At 33.2% G+C, this 16381-nt stretch overlaps 1 protein-coding gene across 1 annotated transcript; it reads left to right on the plus strand.

Moving 5' to 3' along the window:
- Window positions 1-3026: 3026 nt before the first annotated feature.
- Window positions 3027-12279, plus strand: LOC121313579 (transmembrane protein 106B-like). The gene is made up of 8 exons (XM_041246265.1): window positions 3027-3111; window positions 3789-4010; window positions 4545-4608; window positions 4720-4879; window positions 8828-8968; window positions 9293-9342; window positions 9479-9532; window positions 10363-12279. The coding sequence occupies exons 2-8, from the start codon at window positions 3797-3799 to the stop codon at window positions 10499-10501; spliced, it is 822 nt and encodes a 273-aa protein (XP_041102199.1). The 5' UTR covers window positions 3027-3111; window positions 3789-3796; the 3' UTR covers window positions 10502-12279.
- Window positions 12280-16381: the final 4102 nt, after the last annotated feature.

Genomic DNA, 16381 nt, shown 5'->3' on the forward strand with positions numbered 1-16381 from the left:
GTGGGGAAGCTATAAAAAAGGCTAACAAGATGCTTGGATACATTGTGAAAAGTGTTGAATTTAAATCAAGGGAAGTAATGTTAAAACTGTACAATGCACTAGTAAGACCTCATCTTGAATATTGTGTGCAGTTCTGGTCACCTCGCTATAAAAAAGATATTGCTGCTCTAGAAAGAGTGCAAAGAAGAGCGACCAGAATTATTCCAGGCTTAAAGGGCAAGTCATTTGCAGACAGGCTAAAATAATTGAATCTGTTCAGTCTTGAACAAAGAAGACTACGTGGCGACCTAATTCAAGCATTCAAAATTCTAAAAGGTATTGACAATGTCGACCCAAGGGACTTTTTCGACCTGAAAAAAGAAACAAGGACCAGGGGTCACAAATGGAGATTAGACAAAGGGGCATTCAGAACAGAAACTAGGAGGCACTTTTTTACACAGAGAATCGTGAGGGTCTGGAATCAACTCACCAGTAATGTTGTTGAAGCTGACACCCTGGGATCCTTCAAGAAGCTGCTTGATGAGATTCTGGGATCAATAAGCTACTAACAACCAAACGAGCAAGATGGGCCGAATGGCCTCCTCTCGTTTGTAAACTCTCTTATGTTCTTATAATTAGACTTGTATTTTATTTATTGTTTTATAGGCTATATATCGAAAGTTCAGGACAATTACATTTTACACATTCTGGAAAAAAAAAAAAAAATAAACTAATCGTGGATCTACCACATTTGATGTCATCACATAAGAAACACCGAAACAGCCTTGTACTGTAAATTGTGAGAAAAAAAAACAAACAAGCAAAGCCCATATATAAATAAATACATCGTTTATAACATTACTTACTCGTGTAGAACTTGAATATGCTTTGTAATATATATTTAAGTCTTAAATGTAAGTAGAGGTTTTTGGCTGGTTTAAAAAACACCATTAGTTTTTAATTACTAATTACTTTTTAATTTGGCTGGGCGCTGAAAAAAAAACAAAATATTAATGTTGTTGAAGCTGACACCCTGGGATCCTTCAAGAAGCTGCTTGATGAGATTCTGGGATCAATAAGCTACTAACAACCAAACGAGCAAGATGGGCCGAGTGGCTTCCTCTCGTTTGTAAACTTTCTTATGTTCTTATGTTCTAAAATCTGGCAGCGCTGACAGGGACCAGGCAGGCAGGCACAGAGCAGACACAGAGCAGGAGAGCAGGGTTGCCAGATAACTGCTGGGTTTATAGCCGAAAGTCACTTAAAAATTATTTGTTTTAACTGAAAGTAAGCTTATTATTAACACGCAGGCCTATGCATAAAAAATTATAATATATATATATATATATATATATATATATATATATATATATATATATATATATATATATATAAATATATATATATAAACAACAATCAAAAGCTTTCGTAAGAAAAGATACCTAGTATAAATTTGATAAAAACTACAAGCCCCAGTACAGCTCATCCATACGTCACTCTCAACAAATTCATACGGAAACACTGAAGGGACAAATCAAAGTTCATTTCGGGCCAATATTGCAAACATGAAAACAGTTCAATCATTTAAAGTTATACCACCAATCTAACTACATTATCAACCCGCGACTCCTTAATATTTCCGGCGCCTTTGTTTTTAAAGTAGCCCAATTCCGCGGGAAAACCGCAGACCTGTCAACACTGCACGAGAGGGAGAGGGAGAGAGAGCAAGAGGACGAGCTGAGCGAAGATGTAACAAGAGCCGTAGTACCGGTGCAGCGTTTGAATTTTTGTCGTTGTCAAGTCTTTTTCAGAAAGTCCCAAGTCAAGTCTGAATTAAACTAAGCCAAACCCCAAGTCAAATCTGAAATCAATTCGTTCAAGGTTCAAGTAAAGTCTCAAGACAATAATAAAGCCAATTTCTTATATTGCTCTATCAAACTAAAAAATAAATAAATAAATAAATCATGCTGAAATAACAGCAAAGTTTATACCAAAGATACGAAAAAGATAAACACGAGAAAAGACTTGATTGTGCTGTACCACTTTTCAATAACAGATGACTGTGGCAATAATTTATTTACATATGAGCTGTTAATGTCCATGTAAACCCTTATAAAAGTTTACCCATAGTAAAGTGCAATAAAGCACGTTAATAAACACGCATAAGAGAGTACTATGCTAAATGCAAAATACTGTGGACTTTATAAGTTTCACAAAATAAATAAAATTAAAAAAAAAAACATATATACATATACCCGTCATAAATCTCAGCCTACGGACAAAGAGTGCTTTAACTGAAAACATCCCAGCGTTTCTGATTGTAAAACATTCCAAATATATCATAGGTACTAATCTTTATTTATTTATTTATATTTATTTTTATTTTTTTTTTTTTTTTATCCGTTCTTTAATTTAATCCGGATGTTTACAGTTTAATAAATGTAGGCATGCACACTTCAAATTAAAATTTGTACTTGAAACTAGTTTTAAACAGTCGTACTAAATAACGAATACTAAAACATTAATCAAAGTAAAACTTAAGTAATAGAACGTATATATATATATATATATATATATAATATATATATATATAATATAGATATATATATATATATATATATATATATATAACGTTGTAAACCGGTAGCAATCAACCCATAAATAAATAAATAAACAAACAAACAAATAAATAATTAAAACTCTCAACTAAACTGATGGAGCATGATTCTATTAGAGAAGACAGAATTATGCCCACACCTTGCGCTATTACCAGGTTTACTATACTGATATAATTAAATTTACCCTTAGGCTGGAGAAGTAAAGGTATTCTTTTGAGGGCACTATCATATTTATTTATAATACAATACAGTGATTTCAGTCAAGTCAGGATGACAGAGAAAGGTGCAGATATATTAATAAAACAGAAGTAGCTTGAATAAATAACGTTGTAGAAAATGCTACAAAAAGTGCATAGATGTTTCAAGATATTGCTGTAGCGTTTTGGGGCTATTGGTCTAAAGGCGTCATATAGTTACGTCATCGCCATGCCAGGGAGTGCTTCTTTGAGCAGCAGGAAGGTAAACAAGGTTTTCATGCGCAAGAAAGGCATTTGCAGTGTTAAGGAATTGTAAGGTAATGATTACACAAATACTGTAATGTGGGGAAAAAAGTGTACATTCATTAGTGTTTATTTTACCTGCTAGAGTGTTGTTTTCTATTTCTAGTTCCTATTATGATAAAGACGTTTCTGTAGAGATTTGTGTAAATGCAAACCGGTCTGTACTGCGCACAAATAACACAGTCTTGTCACAGTGTTTTGGCCGGGGCCTAAAACAATGACTTTGTTTGGTTTTGTATTTAAATGTGTCATGTCTTACTTTTGCGCAGTTTGGTAAAACAGTAACAGATGCGCTTGAGGTTATAAAACAAAAGAAGAATTGGCCTTTTTTTATCTGTGAATATGAGAGTACTGTAGCTAGGAAAGAGTTTATTTATGGGTTAATCCAAATTTGTATAATCTCTGATATATAAAAAAATGGAATAACTTCACGTTAACATTAAATATAAGTTAAATATGAACAAATAGCAAATATACTGTGCAACATAGATTAATTTTTCTTCATGTTTGTTTTTTTTTTAATAGTAACTGATCACATGGCACACCAAATTTGTCTGCTCCACCGATTAGATGTTTGCTTGATTTATTATTTGAGTATATTGCAGCCCATTCATTTGCTGACCATAAACTGAGTGTAAATAACTGGTAGATCAGCAACATCTTGACATTGTTTATCATGTTTACGTGACAGTTCGAACCATGGGGAAGTCTTTCTCTCACTTGCCACTGTATAACAAAGATGACAGCTGTGCATCTCCATCTGACATGTCGGAACGCAATGGATCGTTACAATCAGAAGGTCACTTTAAAGATGGAGAAAGTGCTGATGCGTATCAATTTCCATATGTCGAATTCACTGGACGGGACAGTGTCACGTGCCCAACATGTCAAGGAACAGGAAGAATACCTAGAAGTAGGTTTCACTTTGTAAGATTTGTGATTTTGCCCGGTAAAATACTGATCATTTTAAAAGCTACGATTAAAATATAGTACAACATATTAAAAGCACAATGGCTGTCCATTATACCGAGACAAATGTACAGCAAATAAACTATTTAGACAGGAATAAACCTACAGTTTGTTTTGTTTAAAAGCTATGGAGGGATAGTTTGAAAGCTTTGGAAGGAGTTGCAAAGCTCTATCACGGACTGATGAGTGAGACTCAAGTGTATCACTAATTTAAATGTGTTTTTCACTGTTGAAAACTTTGCAAGATACTGTACAGACTCATTATTATAAGAACATCTTGAACCAGACATGTTATTACCATCAGCAATCTAACATTTATATTTGTTGGCCTCGTAACAGAGGGATGTAGCAGAAAAAAAAAAAAAAAAAAAAAAAAAACATGACAGGAACTAGGGAATTGAAATGTTAATTGTGTGTGTTAGCCTATATTTTATAAAGGTCAATAAGCTATTTAGGCACACTTTTTATTTGAATTTAGGTCAGGAAAATCAGCTTGTTGCATTGATCCCATACAGTGATCAGAGACTGAGACCAAGGAGGACGTAAGTACACTTGATTTCAGTTTGTAGCAAACCCATCATTCTATTGTATTTGGTTCTATCCAGTTAAAATGGACATCCTTTTTTTATTGATTTTTTTTATTTTCCTTGTAGAAAGCTGTATGTGACAGTTTCAGTGATGGTTTGCCTACTTCTTTCTGGACTGGCTCTGTTCTTCCTGTTTCCACGATCCATTGATGTATCCTATGTAGGCGTTAAGTCTGCCTATGTTAGTTATGACCAAGATCGGAGTATTGTCTATCTCAACATTACAGTAAGAGAAACTACGTTATATTGCAATGTCTTTAGTTTATTGTATATTTGCTTTCAATATTTGGTGATGAAAATATTAAGGAAAACCAGTAATTTGGAATGCAATGTCTGTGAAATTTATGAACTGGGGCACATGGGTGAGACAGCCTAAGCCAATGTGCCTTTTATTAGCTCAACAAAAAAAAGTTAGGGAGCATAATTTAAATACCTAATGGATCAGTCGCCAAATCTATAGTTAGTTTTGTTTGATGATATATCGGTAATTAGAAAAGTAAGATGTACAGGGTTTAAAAAGTTAAGTAGTTAAGATTTAAAATAGCAGGGAACTCTAAGGAGATGGTGCGGAAAGCTCTGCCGAGCTTAGTGAGGTGGAAATATTTTTAGTGCTGGGGGTCTGGATGGCAAAGGCAACCTCATTTTGGTTATTCAGTCTGTGGCTCAAGTTACTGTTTTTTCTAATTGTAAACACTAAAAGTGGACAGGTAATTCAGTATAAAATATTCAAGATAAACCCCTTTTTTGGGGGTTGGTGGGAGGTATTTTATTTTGTGATTTCTGAAATGGCCTATTATCAAAGTACGTTTTTGGTCATCAATGCTCATTTGTAGTACTATAGACCAATGCAATCAGTGATGACACCTGCAGGGATGCCATCAACAGTACAGTATGCTTAGTGTTCCGCATTTCCAGTTTTCTGAATTTTACCGAAGACTTACAGGGTTTTTTTTGTTTTGTTTTTTTGTTTTTAACTGAACCTCGGTTTTACTGACTTGCGCATGATTTTTTTGTCTACCATTCAGTATTTTCCCGGTACTGTTTGTTTTTAGGAAATACACAATATGTTGAGTAAAATGCTGTTTTATTTTGACTCCAACATTGTAATAAGCAGCTCTACAGTGAAGGGGTGTGCAATTTGTGTCGGCCAACTTCCGGGACAGCGTGGTTTGTATTAGGGACAGCAAGTTTTGCCATTATACTTAGTCCGTCGGACAAGAAGTTTTTATTTATTTATTTGTCCTATGTTTGTTGTTTTGCTAGAAAGACACTTGAGTATATTGTAGAGCGCTGTGTAAGTTCCTGAAAACTGATTTGCGGAAGTCTTAACACGTGTATTTTCCAAAGCTTTTACGTCCCACCCCTTTCACTTTTGGCAAAAAAAAAAAAAAAATTCTTTCGATTTTAGTGTTGCTAATCTAGTTTGCTGTTTACTTTTTTTTTTTTTATGCAATATAAAAAAAAGATTTGAACAGAAGTGATATTAGTTATTTACAATCCATCGATTTGTGAAACTATTAAAACATAAAGATTGACAAATGTATTTATAACGGTAGAATGATTTGCTTATATATGAGATTATCTGTACAAGTGTGTATATATATATATATATATATATATATATATATATATATATATATATATATATATATATATATATAACATCAGGGTATGAAACCAGGATCACCCTGCTGCAGCAGTGTTCCAGTTAGCCATCATGGGACAAGATGTTAGATGAGGAAAAATGGCTGTAAAATGTTGTACACTGTTTAAAAAAAAAAAAAAAAAAAAAAAAAAAAAAAAAAAAAAAAACTAAAACTAAACTAAAAAAAAAAACTATATATATATATATTTTTATATATATATATATATATATATATATATATATTTTTGCAAATGATATGCAAAATTTGATGGAGCTTACTGTAAATATTGCATGCATTTTGGTAGAAAAACAGTAAAAAGAAAAAAAGAGAAACTTGACAGTTTACACACAAGTCCTTAGAAAAACCTGTGTTTCAGCAGTTACAAAACTGAAAAAATGTCAAGAAAAATCTGAACTCCACAAAGCAGCAGTAATTGTTGGCAATGATTTCGTATCTGTGATGGAACAAACCAAAACACCTGTACATCAGGAGTTGGATTCAGCTTATAGAGAAAGTGGGGGGTGGGGGGTGAGGTGTACTGCACTGAAAGGAACATTTCCTTAAAGTATGTTATGAATTTGTTGAGGTGAGGTGAGGTCACAGGGAAACTTTTGTGTATCTTGAATTTAATGAACCAATCAACCACTGTTAATCACTAATTGATTGATTGATTGTGTTCACTGTTAAATAAACCAAAATCTTAGACGTTGTATTCTACTTTTGTGTGTGTGTGTTTTGTGCGACAGGCAGGGGGCAAGTAAATTCTTAATAAGGACAAGTAGATTTTGCTAGCGTTTTGTCCCTTGGGCAACAAGTTTTATTCAAAAATTGCACACCCCTGCAGAATACAGTACATATGTTTAGAGAGAGGTAACATTGAAACATCACACGTGATTGGTTCTCTGTTACTTCACAAACACATTCACCTGATTCTGTTGGCCAGTGGCCAGTCAAAGTCCAAACTTAAATGAACATATATTTTGAGTGGATGAGGAATGGGGAGAAAATGTAAATCAGTTTATGAATACTGTAAAGCCATAAATATTAGCAACCAACATATCTGGCAGATCTCACCCATAAAACCAGTTTCTGCTCCTGTTGCAATATGGAAAGAATGTTTGTTGGTGGAATTAGATTTTCATGCCAAAAATGTTTGCAGTTTTTTTCATATATGCGAAAAACATATAATAAAAGGATCACAAATATTTATGGCTTTACAATATTAAAAAAAAAAAAAAAACGATGTTTCGAAGTCAAATAGCAGAAGTGGGCTAAATAAGGCAGAGGACGCATTGCGTTGAAAACACTGTTGCATTTAGGTACATGTTCACGCTGACAGAATAAAAGAGCATACTAAAAGTAAGCAACACATTAAACTAAAACAAGAAAGTGAACTGGGAGACCAGCAATCCCATTTCTGTGGCTTTTACAGCGCAGAATGACTGTTAATGAGTTTGTCAGAGCTCTGTGCTTTGCTTTACAGTCACTGTTTATTGCAGAGGAGTATGTATTGGTGACAGTACTATCCATCAGCTAAACACTGCCTAATGCCAACAATCTTAATCATAAATATTTGACAGAAAATGGTGGTGCTTTAGGTGGTACTTGTTAAACTTCTGGAACGCATTGATGGAAATGTCCAGTGTGATTTTTGAGGCGTCTCCTCATGCCTTGGACTGTCCAGTTCTGTCAGTTTTCTTTTTATGATTTCAAGGCAAATAAACCTGGCTTGGTTTGTGCTGATGTCACATTCATAACTTCTGTAGATACTAGCTCTGTCAGCACAGCAATTGCCCAAACTTACCAGGGAACCTAAAAAAAATGTGGCCTTGATTTGCACAGATTCTGCTTCATCATACATCCCGGGTAATCAGAAACCAGAATTGCTACTCATCATATTCCACACGTAAAGTGTGTATAATGAGATTTTTTTCCTCTGTTTTTTTTTTTTTTTTTTAAATTTATTTTCACAATCTGAATGTATCCCTATTTTCATATAAGTAAAATAAACATTTGTTAAGATAAAAACAGAAAATGCGAAACACTAAATGTGCTTTATTAATTTATTCATAAGCGAGCTGAATCTCTAGCAACCAAACAATAAACCACTCATTTGCTTCTCTTAGCTACATAGAAATCTGATAAAAATAGCTATGACTTATGAAAATAGCCATAGATTTTTCCCGGCTCCCGGCTTTTATCCACATCCCTGTTTATAGATTCACGGTCAACCATGACTGGAAGCTCACGTGGTCCCTGGAAAAAAGTCTAGATTTACAAAATTGCCTATTACTTACACAAGTCAAAAAAATAAGAAACATTTGTTTGCTGATTTGTTTTGATATTTAACCTTCATGTAGTTATTCCCAATCATTCTCTTAACTAGGCCTAGGACAAAACGAAGATATATAGACAGGACTTTTAATTGAGTGAGAATGACTTCTGATTTTTCACATTCAAGCTGAAAATGTGACTCTTTTTCCATGGCCCTAACACAATGTTTCTTTTTCCTTTTTTTTTTTTTAAAGAGTACCTTGAACATAACAAACAATAATTACTATTCTGTGGAAGTGGCAAACATCAGTGCGCAAGTTCAGTTCTCTAAAACTGTAATTGGAAAATCTCGGTTGAGCAATGCTACTTCAATTGGACCGCTAGACATGACTCAGGTATAGATGGATTCCAGTCATTATACTCTTATATATAACTTTGAAGCTCTTGGTCAGAAATAATGTAAGTACTGAGTATTCAGCATCCTATGACCTCCCTTTGTTATTTTGTTTTACCAGTCATTGGTTCTCTTCAATATATATATATATATATATATATATATATATTCTATATATATATATATATATATATATATATATAATCACAGTCAAATAGGCAAACACAGTTTGTGTTGTGTGACAAACACACAAAAAAAAAAGAAAAAATACTTTACAATCCGAAATACATTAATTATTTTTGGTATGATTTTTTTTTTTAAAAAGATTGACTACATGGTCCCTACAGTGATTGCTGATGAGTTGAGCTACATGTAGTAAGTATGTTAAAACATTTCTAAATTTGATATATTTGCATTCATTAATCTGTTACCTCATTCAGTGTATGTAGCACTGATGCAGGAATAAATAAATATGCACTTTTTAAGAACTTCTGTCATTTTTGTTTTTCAGTGATTATTGCACATTGCCGTCCATAAAAGTACATAATATTGTTGTCATGATGCAGTAAGTGGACATTTTATTTCATACCTTTCTTTATTGTTTGAAGTTGAAATTGTAAGAGTATTGTATGATTTCTCTGGTGTACTGTATACAGTTACAGGTGTAGTAATGCATTGAAGAGTAAATGGGAGAAGTAAATGTTTTTACTCCCTGCTCTAGGTGGCATGTCCTCAGAGATAGGGTTATAGTGGAGCTGTATAATTATATCATACTAGAGTTGAACTTGTTTATATAGAGAACTGCGTCACCAATTGTGAGAAACTTGATCAGGACATTCTTTAGCACAGATTATTGATAGAGCTATAATTTGCTGTTATGTGAAGTCTGTGGGTCTGGACATCTCTCTGCCTGTATGCCACACTTACAAACTCACACTAGCCCTGCACTCCTGTCCTGGGTCTAAAAACTGGCCATGTTAGGCATATTATTTAAAATGGCAGGCACCATAAATGGCCTTCAATAAAGTTTGTTGAATTTTTTTTCCCAACTATTTTAGTATTTTTTTAAAGCATTGTTTAACCTCGGACAATGTTTATACAAACTTTTCAAAAAGCAGTCCTTAATTTATTAAAACAATCATCAATGTGGCAGAAGATATACATAGAGAGTCCTCTCTGCTATTGTGATGAAAGTTTGTAAGACTTAAACTTTTTCATGATACTGATGGCTCTAATTTTGAACTTTTGAACATGGTGGATGAATGTATCATTGGGATACGTACATGTTTACACAAGCCTGTGTGGAGTATTGTGGAGGATGTTAGTTTTCAATTGCTTTGTTCTAATAGATTATTCTCTGTGTCTTGTATTCTTTCTGACTTTCCTCTCTAACAGAGTAACGGTGACAACAGCATACTTTGGCCATACTGAGCAAGTTTCTCAGGAAAGGTACCAGTATGTGGATTGTGGAGGGAACACTACTTACCTGCGTGGCCATTCCAAGGTTGTAAATGTCCTACAGCCACCAGAATAGGACTGACTTCTACATTAGCTTTTCACAGATGGGGAAGTATTGGCACATTTTGCAAGGATCCACAAAAGTGTTACTACTTAGTTATTAAAGATCATGTAGTTCTTCTCACTGTGATCACAGCATATCTTCACTAAGTTATTATTGTTTTAATGTTTTACAGTTCTGTGTTTTAGATGGCCATGTGAGGTGCCAGTGTAAAGTCCTGTCAGACATGGGTTAAAAGATCTAACAATCTCCTTTCATTGTGTTTAAATATTCCTTTCTACGGTACTTGGAATATCTATATGCACTTTGTCACATTAAATTACCTAAAAGACATTAATGGTGAAATCACTACACATTTGTTTAGAATGAATTTGTATAATACAAAACAATTAAGAGAAACATTTATGCAGCCTGATGTAGTGTCAGCTTTGAAATATTAAATGATTCACACACTACTGAAATCCTCTCTTTTACATTACTTACAATTATTTTAAATGAAACCATGATGTATAACTGCAGGTTTTTTTTTTTTTTTTTTTTGTTTTTTTTTTTTTTTTTTTTTTTTTTTTTTTTTCATAGCATCATAATCTAAATTGTGTTGGTTACAGCCTGTGTGGGAGTATCCCCTAAACTGTCTGATTTTTTTATTTTTTTTTCTCGCTTAGTAACTTGACTAGCAAAAAAGAAGTCCGTTAAATCTACGTAGTACTCTTTACTGTTGAGGGGACAACTAAGGGGATTGTCTATGGAGTTGAAAAACAGAAAATAAAAAAAAAGAAAAATGTAAAGACTGTTATTAGTCTTGAATACAAGCTTTGGGGGAAACAGTATTACCAGTGATCTGACTGACAACTATAAATGATGTGTGTATTGCTGATATTAGATATCACAGTATTTAATTCTTCATTTTTCTTTTCAGAGGTTTTAAGTTACTTTAAAACCTTGCTTTTCTTTTTTTTTTTTTTTAATTTAAATGAGTTAACTGAGCAAATTAACAGTTTTTATACATTTTTATTCAAATGTAAATATTAAGTGTGATGTGTTTAATATAAATTCTTAGCTTATTTGCCGTGGAACAGTTATTTCCTGAAAGTTGTATTTGAATGAATATTTCAAAGTGCTTACACTTTAAATCAATGCAGGTTATTTAACAGTTATTTAAGGGGGGTGGGATGGGGATAGTTGATTTCTGTACTGAGCACTTGATAATTGTTATGGATAACCAGTTTTTTGGTATTCTCCTGCTACACTGCATATTTATCGTTTAAATTGCATATGTTTAAATGACTTTTGGTTTATTGTTTTTTAGTAACCAATTAGAATTAAAATTAGCTTGAATATCAGTATTTAGCTATCCAAGTCAAAATACTGGAATTCTCTGTGTGACTTTATTACTTTGTGCTGCAATACCTATTTCGGAGTGTGCCAGGAGGCACAAATCAAAATCATGGTTATGATTTATGTTTCTTAATCTGTGGAATTGTGGTTAGCATACTCGTTTTGGTTGTATGTCCACCAGCAGTTAATTTTTACCTTTGTACATATTAACACAGCACTGACAGACTTACCAGTGACCGGTTCCTACAAACCTGCATCTATGTAATTGTTAACGTAGGTATTTTAGAACTACATTGTGGGGAGGGCGGCTGTTGTTTTCTAAACATGATGAATTTATATTATTTTTGTAATGCATATCTCCTTGATATATTCCCTGTAGCACTTTACTATGTATGGAATAGGTACTGTACTGTACGTTGATGGATAAATGTACGCTATTAAAAATATATACTACAGCTTGGTGACCAGCCCCTTATATGTTTTGCATTACATGGAATACATCACACTGCATTTACATTAATATTCCTAATATTCTATTAAAGATATTAAGAATAGATGCAGATTATTATCTTATAAAGAAAACCATAGCAACACTGAAAAGTTACTTGCATACCACGCGTCTGGCCTGCATGATTTAATACACAGTTTGCAGTGTAGTTTAGCATATGAATATGGTTTTCTTTCCTGTGGTGTTGATGCTCTAGTTTAGGTACCTGTAGTACTTGCTATTAATACTGGGTGGCAGATGACAATAACACGTGCTGTGGTGTGTACTACAAGGCATGTGACAGTGCCAGAGGTCTGCCAAAGCAGTTTACTGCTGCTGTGTGTATCTTGGTGTATTGAGGTTAATGTCTCCACACTGACTTAGCTACCACTAGAACTTTTTTTTTTTCTCAGACAGACAGATGGACACTAGTGACACTAAAAGAGCATGCCAAAATAGAATGTAGTTGTTTTCCCAATTGTCCATAAAAAAAGATTGAAGAGAATGAGCTGAACGACTGAGGGCCCCAATGCCATAAAGATGCCTTTGACTTGCCTCCCCTGCACCATCCTGTAGAATACTGCCTGCAACTAGCATCTGTTCATGTACTTATATAGCAGCGAAGCAACCTTGACCACCTCAACCCCTTTTAGGAAGTAGTGAGGCATTAAAAAACGGGGTCACAAAAATGATCAAATGACCCACCAATACCATACTTAAAAGTTTTCCTACATTTTGTAGTTTATTATGGTTTGTTTATTCTTTTACTATGCTTCATCACAGTGTATCTATGGTTTACCATACATGTTTGTGCTTTACCATGATATCGCTCTGCATTTCATATGGAATACTGCAGTAAACTTTTATAAGGGTTACCTTGCAGCAATTTGACGTTAGCAGTTCGTTCAAATTGAAAATGTGGTTGAACAAACAAAGTCAGCAAACACATTATCATCATCCACATACCTTTCTGGTGAGCTATTCATGGTCAGAAAAAGCTTGCAATGGCAAATACTAATTTCACTGCTTTACTGTACTGGCATTAATGGTGTTGTAAGTGACGTCATCAATATTAACTCATAATAACATGTTATTACGTGTCACAGCTATTAAAAAATAACTAAATAACATGTTCATTCTACCCCTCAGTAATTCTTTATCATTTTTGTGGTTATGATATTCTTATGTACTGTATCTCTTTAATTAATGACAATTGCACTAATGTTAGTATCAAATTAGACTAAAATACATGACTATCAAGTTTACTCACATACGTAAATATACAAGTTGCAATCCTTTTTAACACACTAAGTGCTGGCTAAGTTCTTTGAAGGACATTACAAGCTGTTATCATATGTTCACTTTATTGATAATGGGTTAACTTGACAGAAATTAATTTTTTATTCAGTTTGTAAAGTATTTATGGAAAGAAGGTCTGTGTATAAAAGGCTGTCAATCTTGAGCCCTGAAATAAGCCAAGGAAAACCTGCTACTGACCTGTCTCATATAATGAATGTGCCTCAGTAGGATTTGTCTGTAACCTAGAAGTCTGCACGCAGCAGCTGGCAAATAGTTTTAATGCACAGCTAAGTTACATAGAGGTAGGATTTAAAACCAATACACTGACAAACCTTTATGGAGCTTTGCTGACAATGTTAATTTAAAACTGGAAAACACATTAGTGGAGAAGTAAACACAGATCTCTATGAAAAAAAAAATTATATTATAAAATTACTATCATAAAAATACAACACTGCCTGTAAGGAACTGATCATGAATGACCAATTATTACTTGCTTTAACAACAACACTTTTAGAAAGGTGTTTATTTATTTATTTATTTATTTTTTAACTTTAGGTTACTCAGTAATATCATATAATCAATATCATATAATGACTCCACAAATCTTACAACATTCAGTTCATGATATTACAGTGTTCTGCTGGTACCATATTATTCAAAATAATAATAATAATAATAATAATAATAATAATAATAATAATAATAATAATAATAATAATAATACAATTTAGAGGTGTTATTATATTGCATCCCCAGTGTCTGTGAAGATTACATAAAAACAAGCAGAATAAAATTTCTGCTCTCCTTCTGCCCCAAATTAATACACAATCAAGGTAATTACTGCAAGTGCTGAAATGAAATGGGGTTTGAAAAACAGCAACCCAAGCTTAAAGATATTGTTCCAACTCTTAGGGATGTTACATTTATGTGTAAATACCCCTGGACATAAGGATGAATTGATAACCTGCATTTTTTTGCACAAAGTTGGTTCCCATTGTGTTTCAAGTAAATCTATGAAACAGACCTGTTCTATTTTGCAAGGCACAGAGAAGATGCTATGGCAATGTTGTAAAGTTTTGGCTGCATTTAAACCTATTTTTATAAACTTAAGGTTTATCCCTAGTATATTGAAGAGCAGCTGAGGAAATCTTAAACTATTTACAGTTGACTGGTAATGGTAAGGAAAATGTGTTTTACATACTAATTCAGTAATGGTTAGGTCCATGGGTTTTATAGAAAATTGATTTTCCTCAATACTATTTCTCTTCCTGTGTGGACCTTTTTTTCTGATGGGATTTCATGCTGCAAAACCTCTGAGCTTCAAATAAACTTACCTACAAAGAGGGTTTTTGTTTTTTTAAATGTCTGCACATGTTCAAAAACAATTAGATTTTCCCTAAAGACCAAGTCAATTCTATAGTTTTTGTGGCAGACATACTGCAGCTAAGAAAACATTTTTAAAAAATGGTATTACAAACATTTATTTAAAGTCAAAATAGTACACAGTATTGTTTCAGCGTGAAAGGAAACTACTTTACAGTCCCCTTTTTGTAATTATCTTTTTCCTGTACTGGTAACATGCCAGTCTTAGTTTGCTGCCATGGTAAAAGGCACTAACTTTTTCATCACGTAATCCTTCTGATATACAGTGAGGACTCTCTTGTGATTATTGTCGTACAACTTTTGTTTCTTATGTTAAACACATTGCCTTGTTCTTCTTAAACTGGAGTAGAGGCTAAACTGTTCTAATGTATTGTTACTTCCCTGTTAGGTATTATAGTTTGTGCTGCTGTTTCTTTTTCAATGATCCATAATTAATACTCAATCATAACATTGGAATAAAACTATATGCTGTCTTCATGAAACCCAAGTAAATCTTAACGTTTCTGTTGGTCTTTTTGATGTGTTCATACAAAACTATTTATGTAGTACTTAAATTATGGAAAGCATATTCATCGATTTGAATAAAGACAGATTGTTCTCAGATAATATTGTTACATCTATGTTTTGCTAACAGTGAATTCTGCTTTTGTCAGATATAAATATATTGACCTCAGTGGCCTTTAGTAAGACCAGTGACCCTTGAATACCATCAGACAAGGTCCACTGTTGTTTTTTTAAATGTTGCTAAATGTGCAAAGCAGTTGAAAATGCCAGGGTTGTAAAATGTATGTCATCCACATACAGGAATAAATAAAGTCTTAATTGCTGCAATAAAATACATGGTTTGAACTGCATTCAGAATGGTCAGACAAAGGTTGGTTGAAATGAATCATTTTACTGTTTTGAAAAAGCACATTGAATTCCCAACAGTTGTTCTTTTGTTCCATTAATTCAATTAGACGCACCTTGGAATGCAATGCATATATACGGTAGTAAGATTTACAAGATGAAAATCAATAAAAGGATCCCTGTTAACTGAATACTTAACATTATATCCTGATGCACTGTACTGTAACTGTAAAACTGATAAAGAAAAAAAAGTATTCTGCTGATTCTTTCTAAAGTTTCGTTTGGTATAAAAGTTATACAGCTGGATTTTTTTTTTTAATGTAGTGTCATGACAACTCATCTCTGACATTACCAGATGGAACATTTTGTCTTTCACATGAAAGATTTGATATAGTGCATGCTTTAAATTCTGAAATGCTTCATCTCTTATTTTCCTGTCCAAATGCACTGTTAATAATAATAATAATAATAATAATAATAATAATAATAATAATAATAATAATAATAATAATAATATCTATTTTTATATAGCGCCT

The sequence above is a fragment of the Polyodon spathula genome, chromosome 3, assembly GCF_017654505.1.
Source record: "Polyodon spathula isolate WHYD16114869_AA chromosome 3, ASM1765450v1, whole genome shotgun sequence".
NCBI classification, from domain to species: domain Eukaryota; kingdom Metazoa; phylum Chordata; class Actinopteri; order Acipenseriformes; family Polyodontidae; genus Polyodon; species Polyodon spathula.

What these genes read in the sequence shown, in the direction of transcription:
- LOC121313579 (XM_041246265.1), top strand. Translation starts at nt 3,797, where the DNA reads ATGGGGAAGTCTTTCTCTCACTTGCCACTGTATAACAAAGATGACAGC. An exon ending in GACCGCTAGACATGACTCAG is followed by an intron (nt 8,969 to 9,292) that starts GTATAGATGGAT and finishes TTTTTTAAAAAG; the next exon opens with ATTGACTACATGGTCCCTAC. An exon ending in AATATTGTTGTCATGATGCA is followed by an intron (nt 9,533 to 10,362) that starts GTAAGTGGACAT and finishes CCTCTCTAACAG; the next exon opens with AGTAACGGTGACAACAGCAT.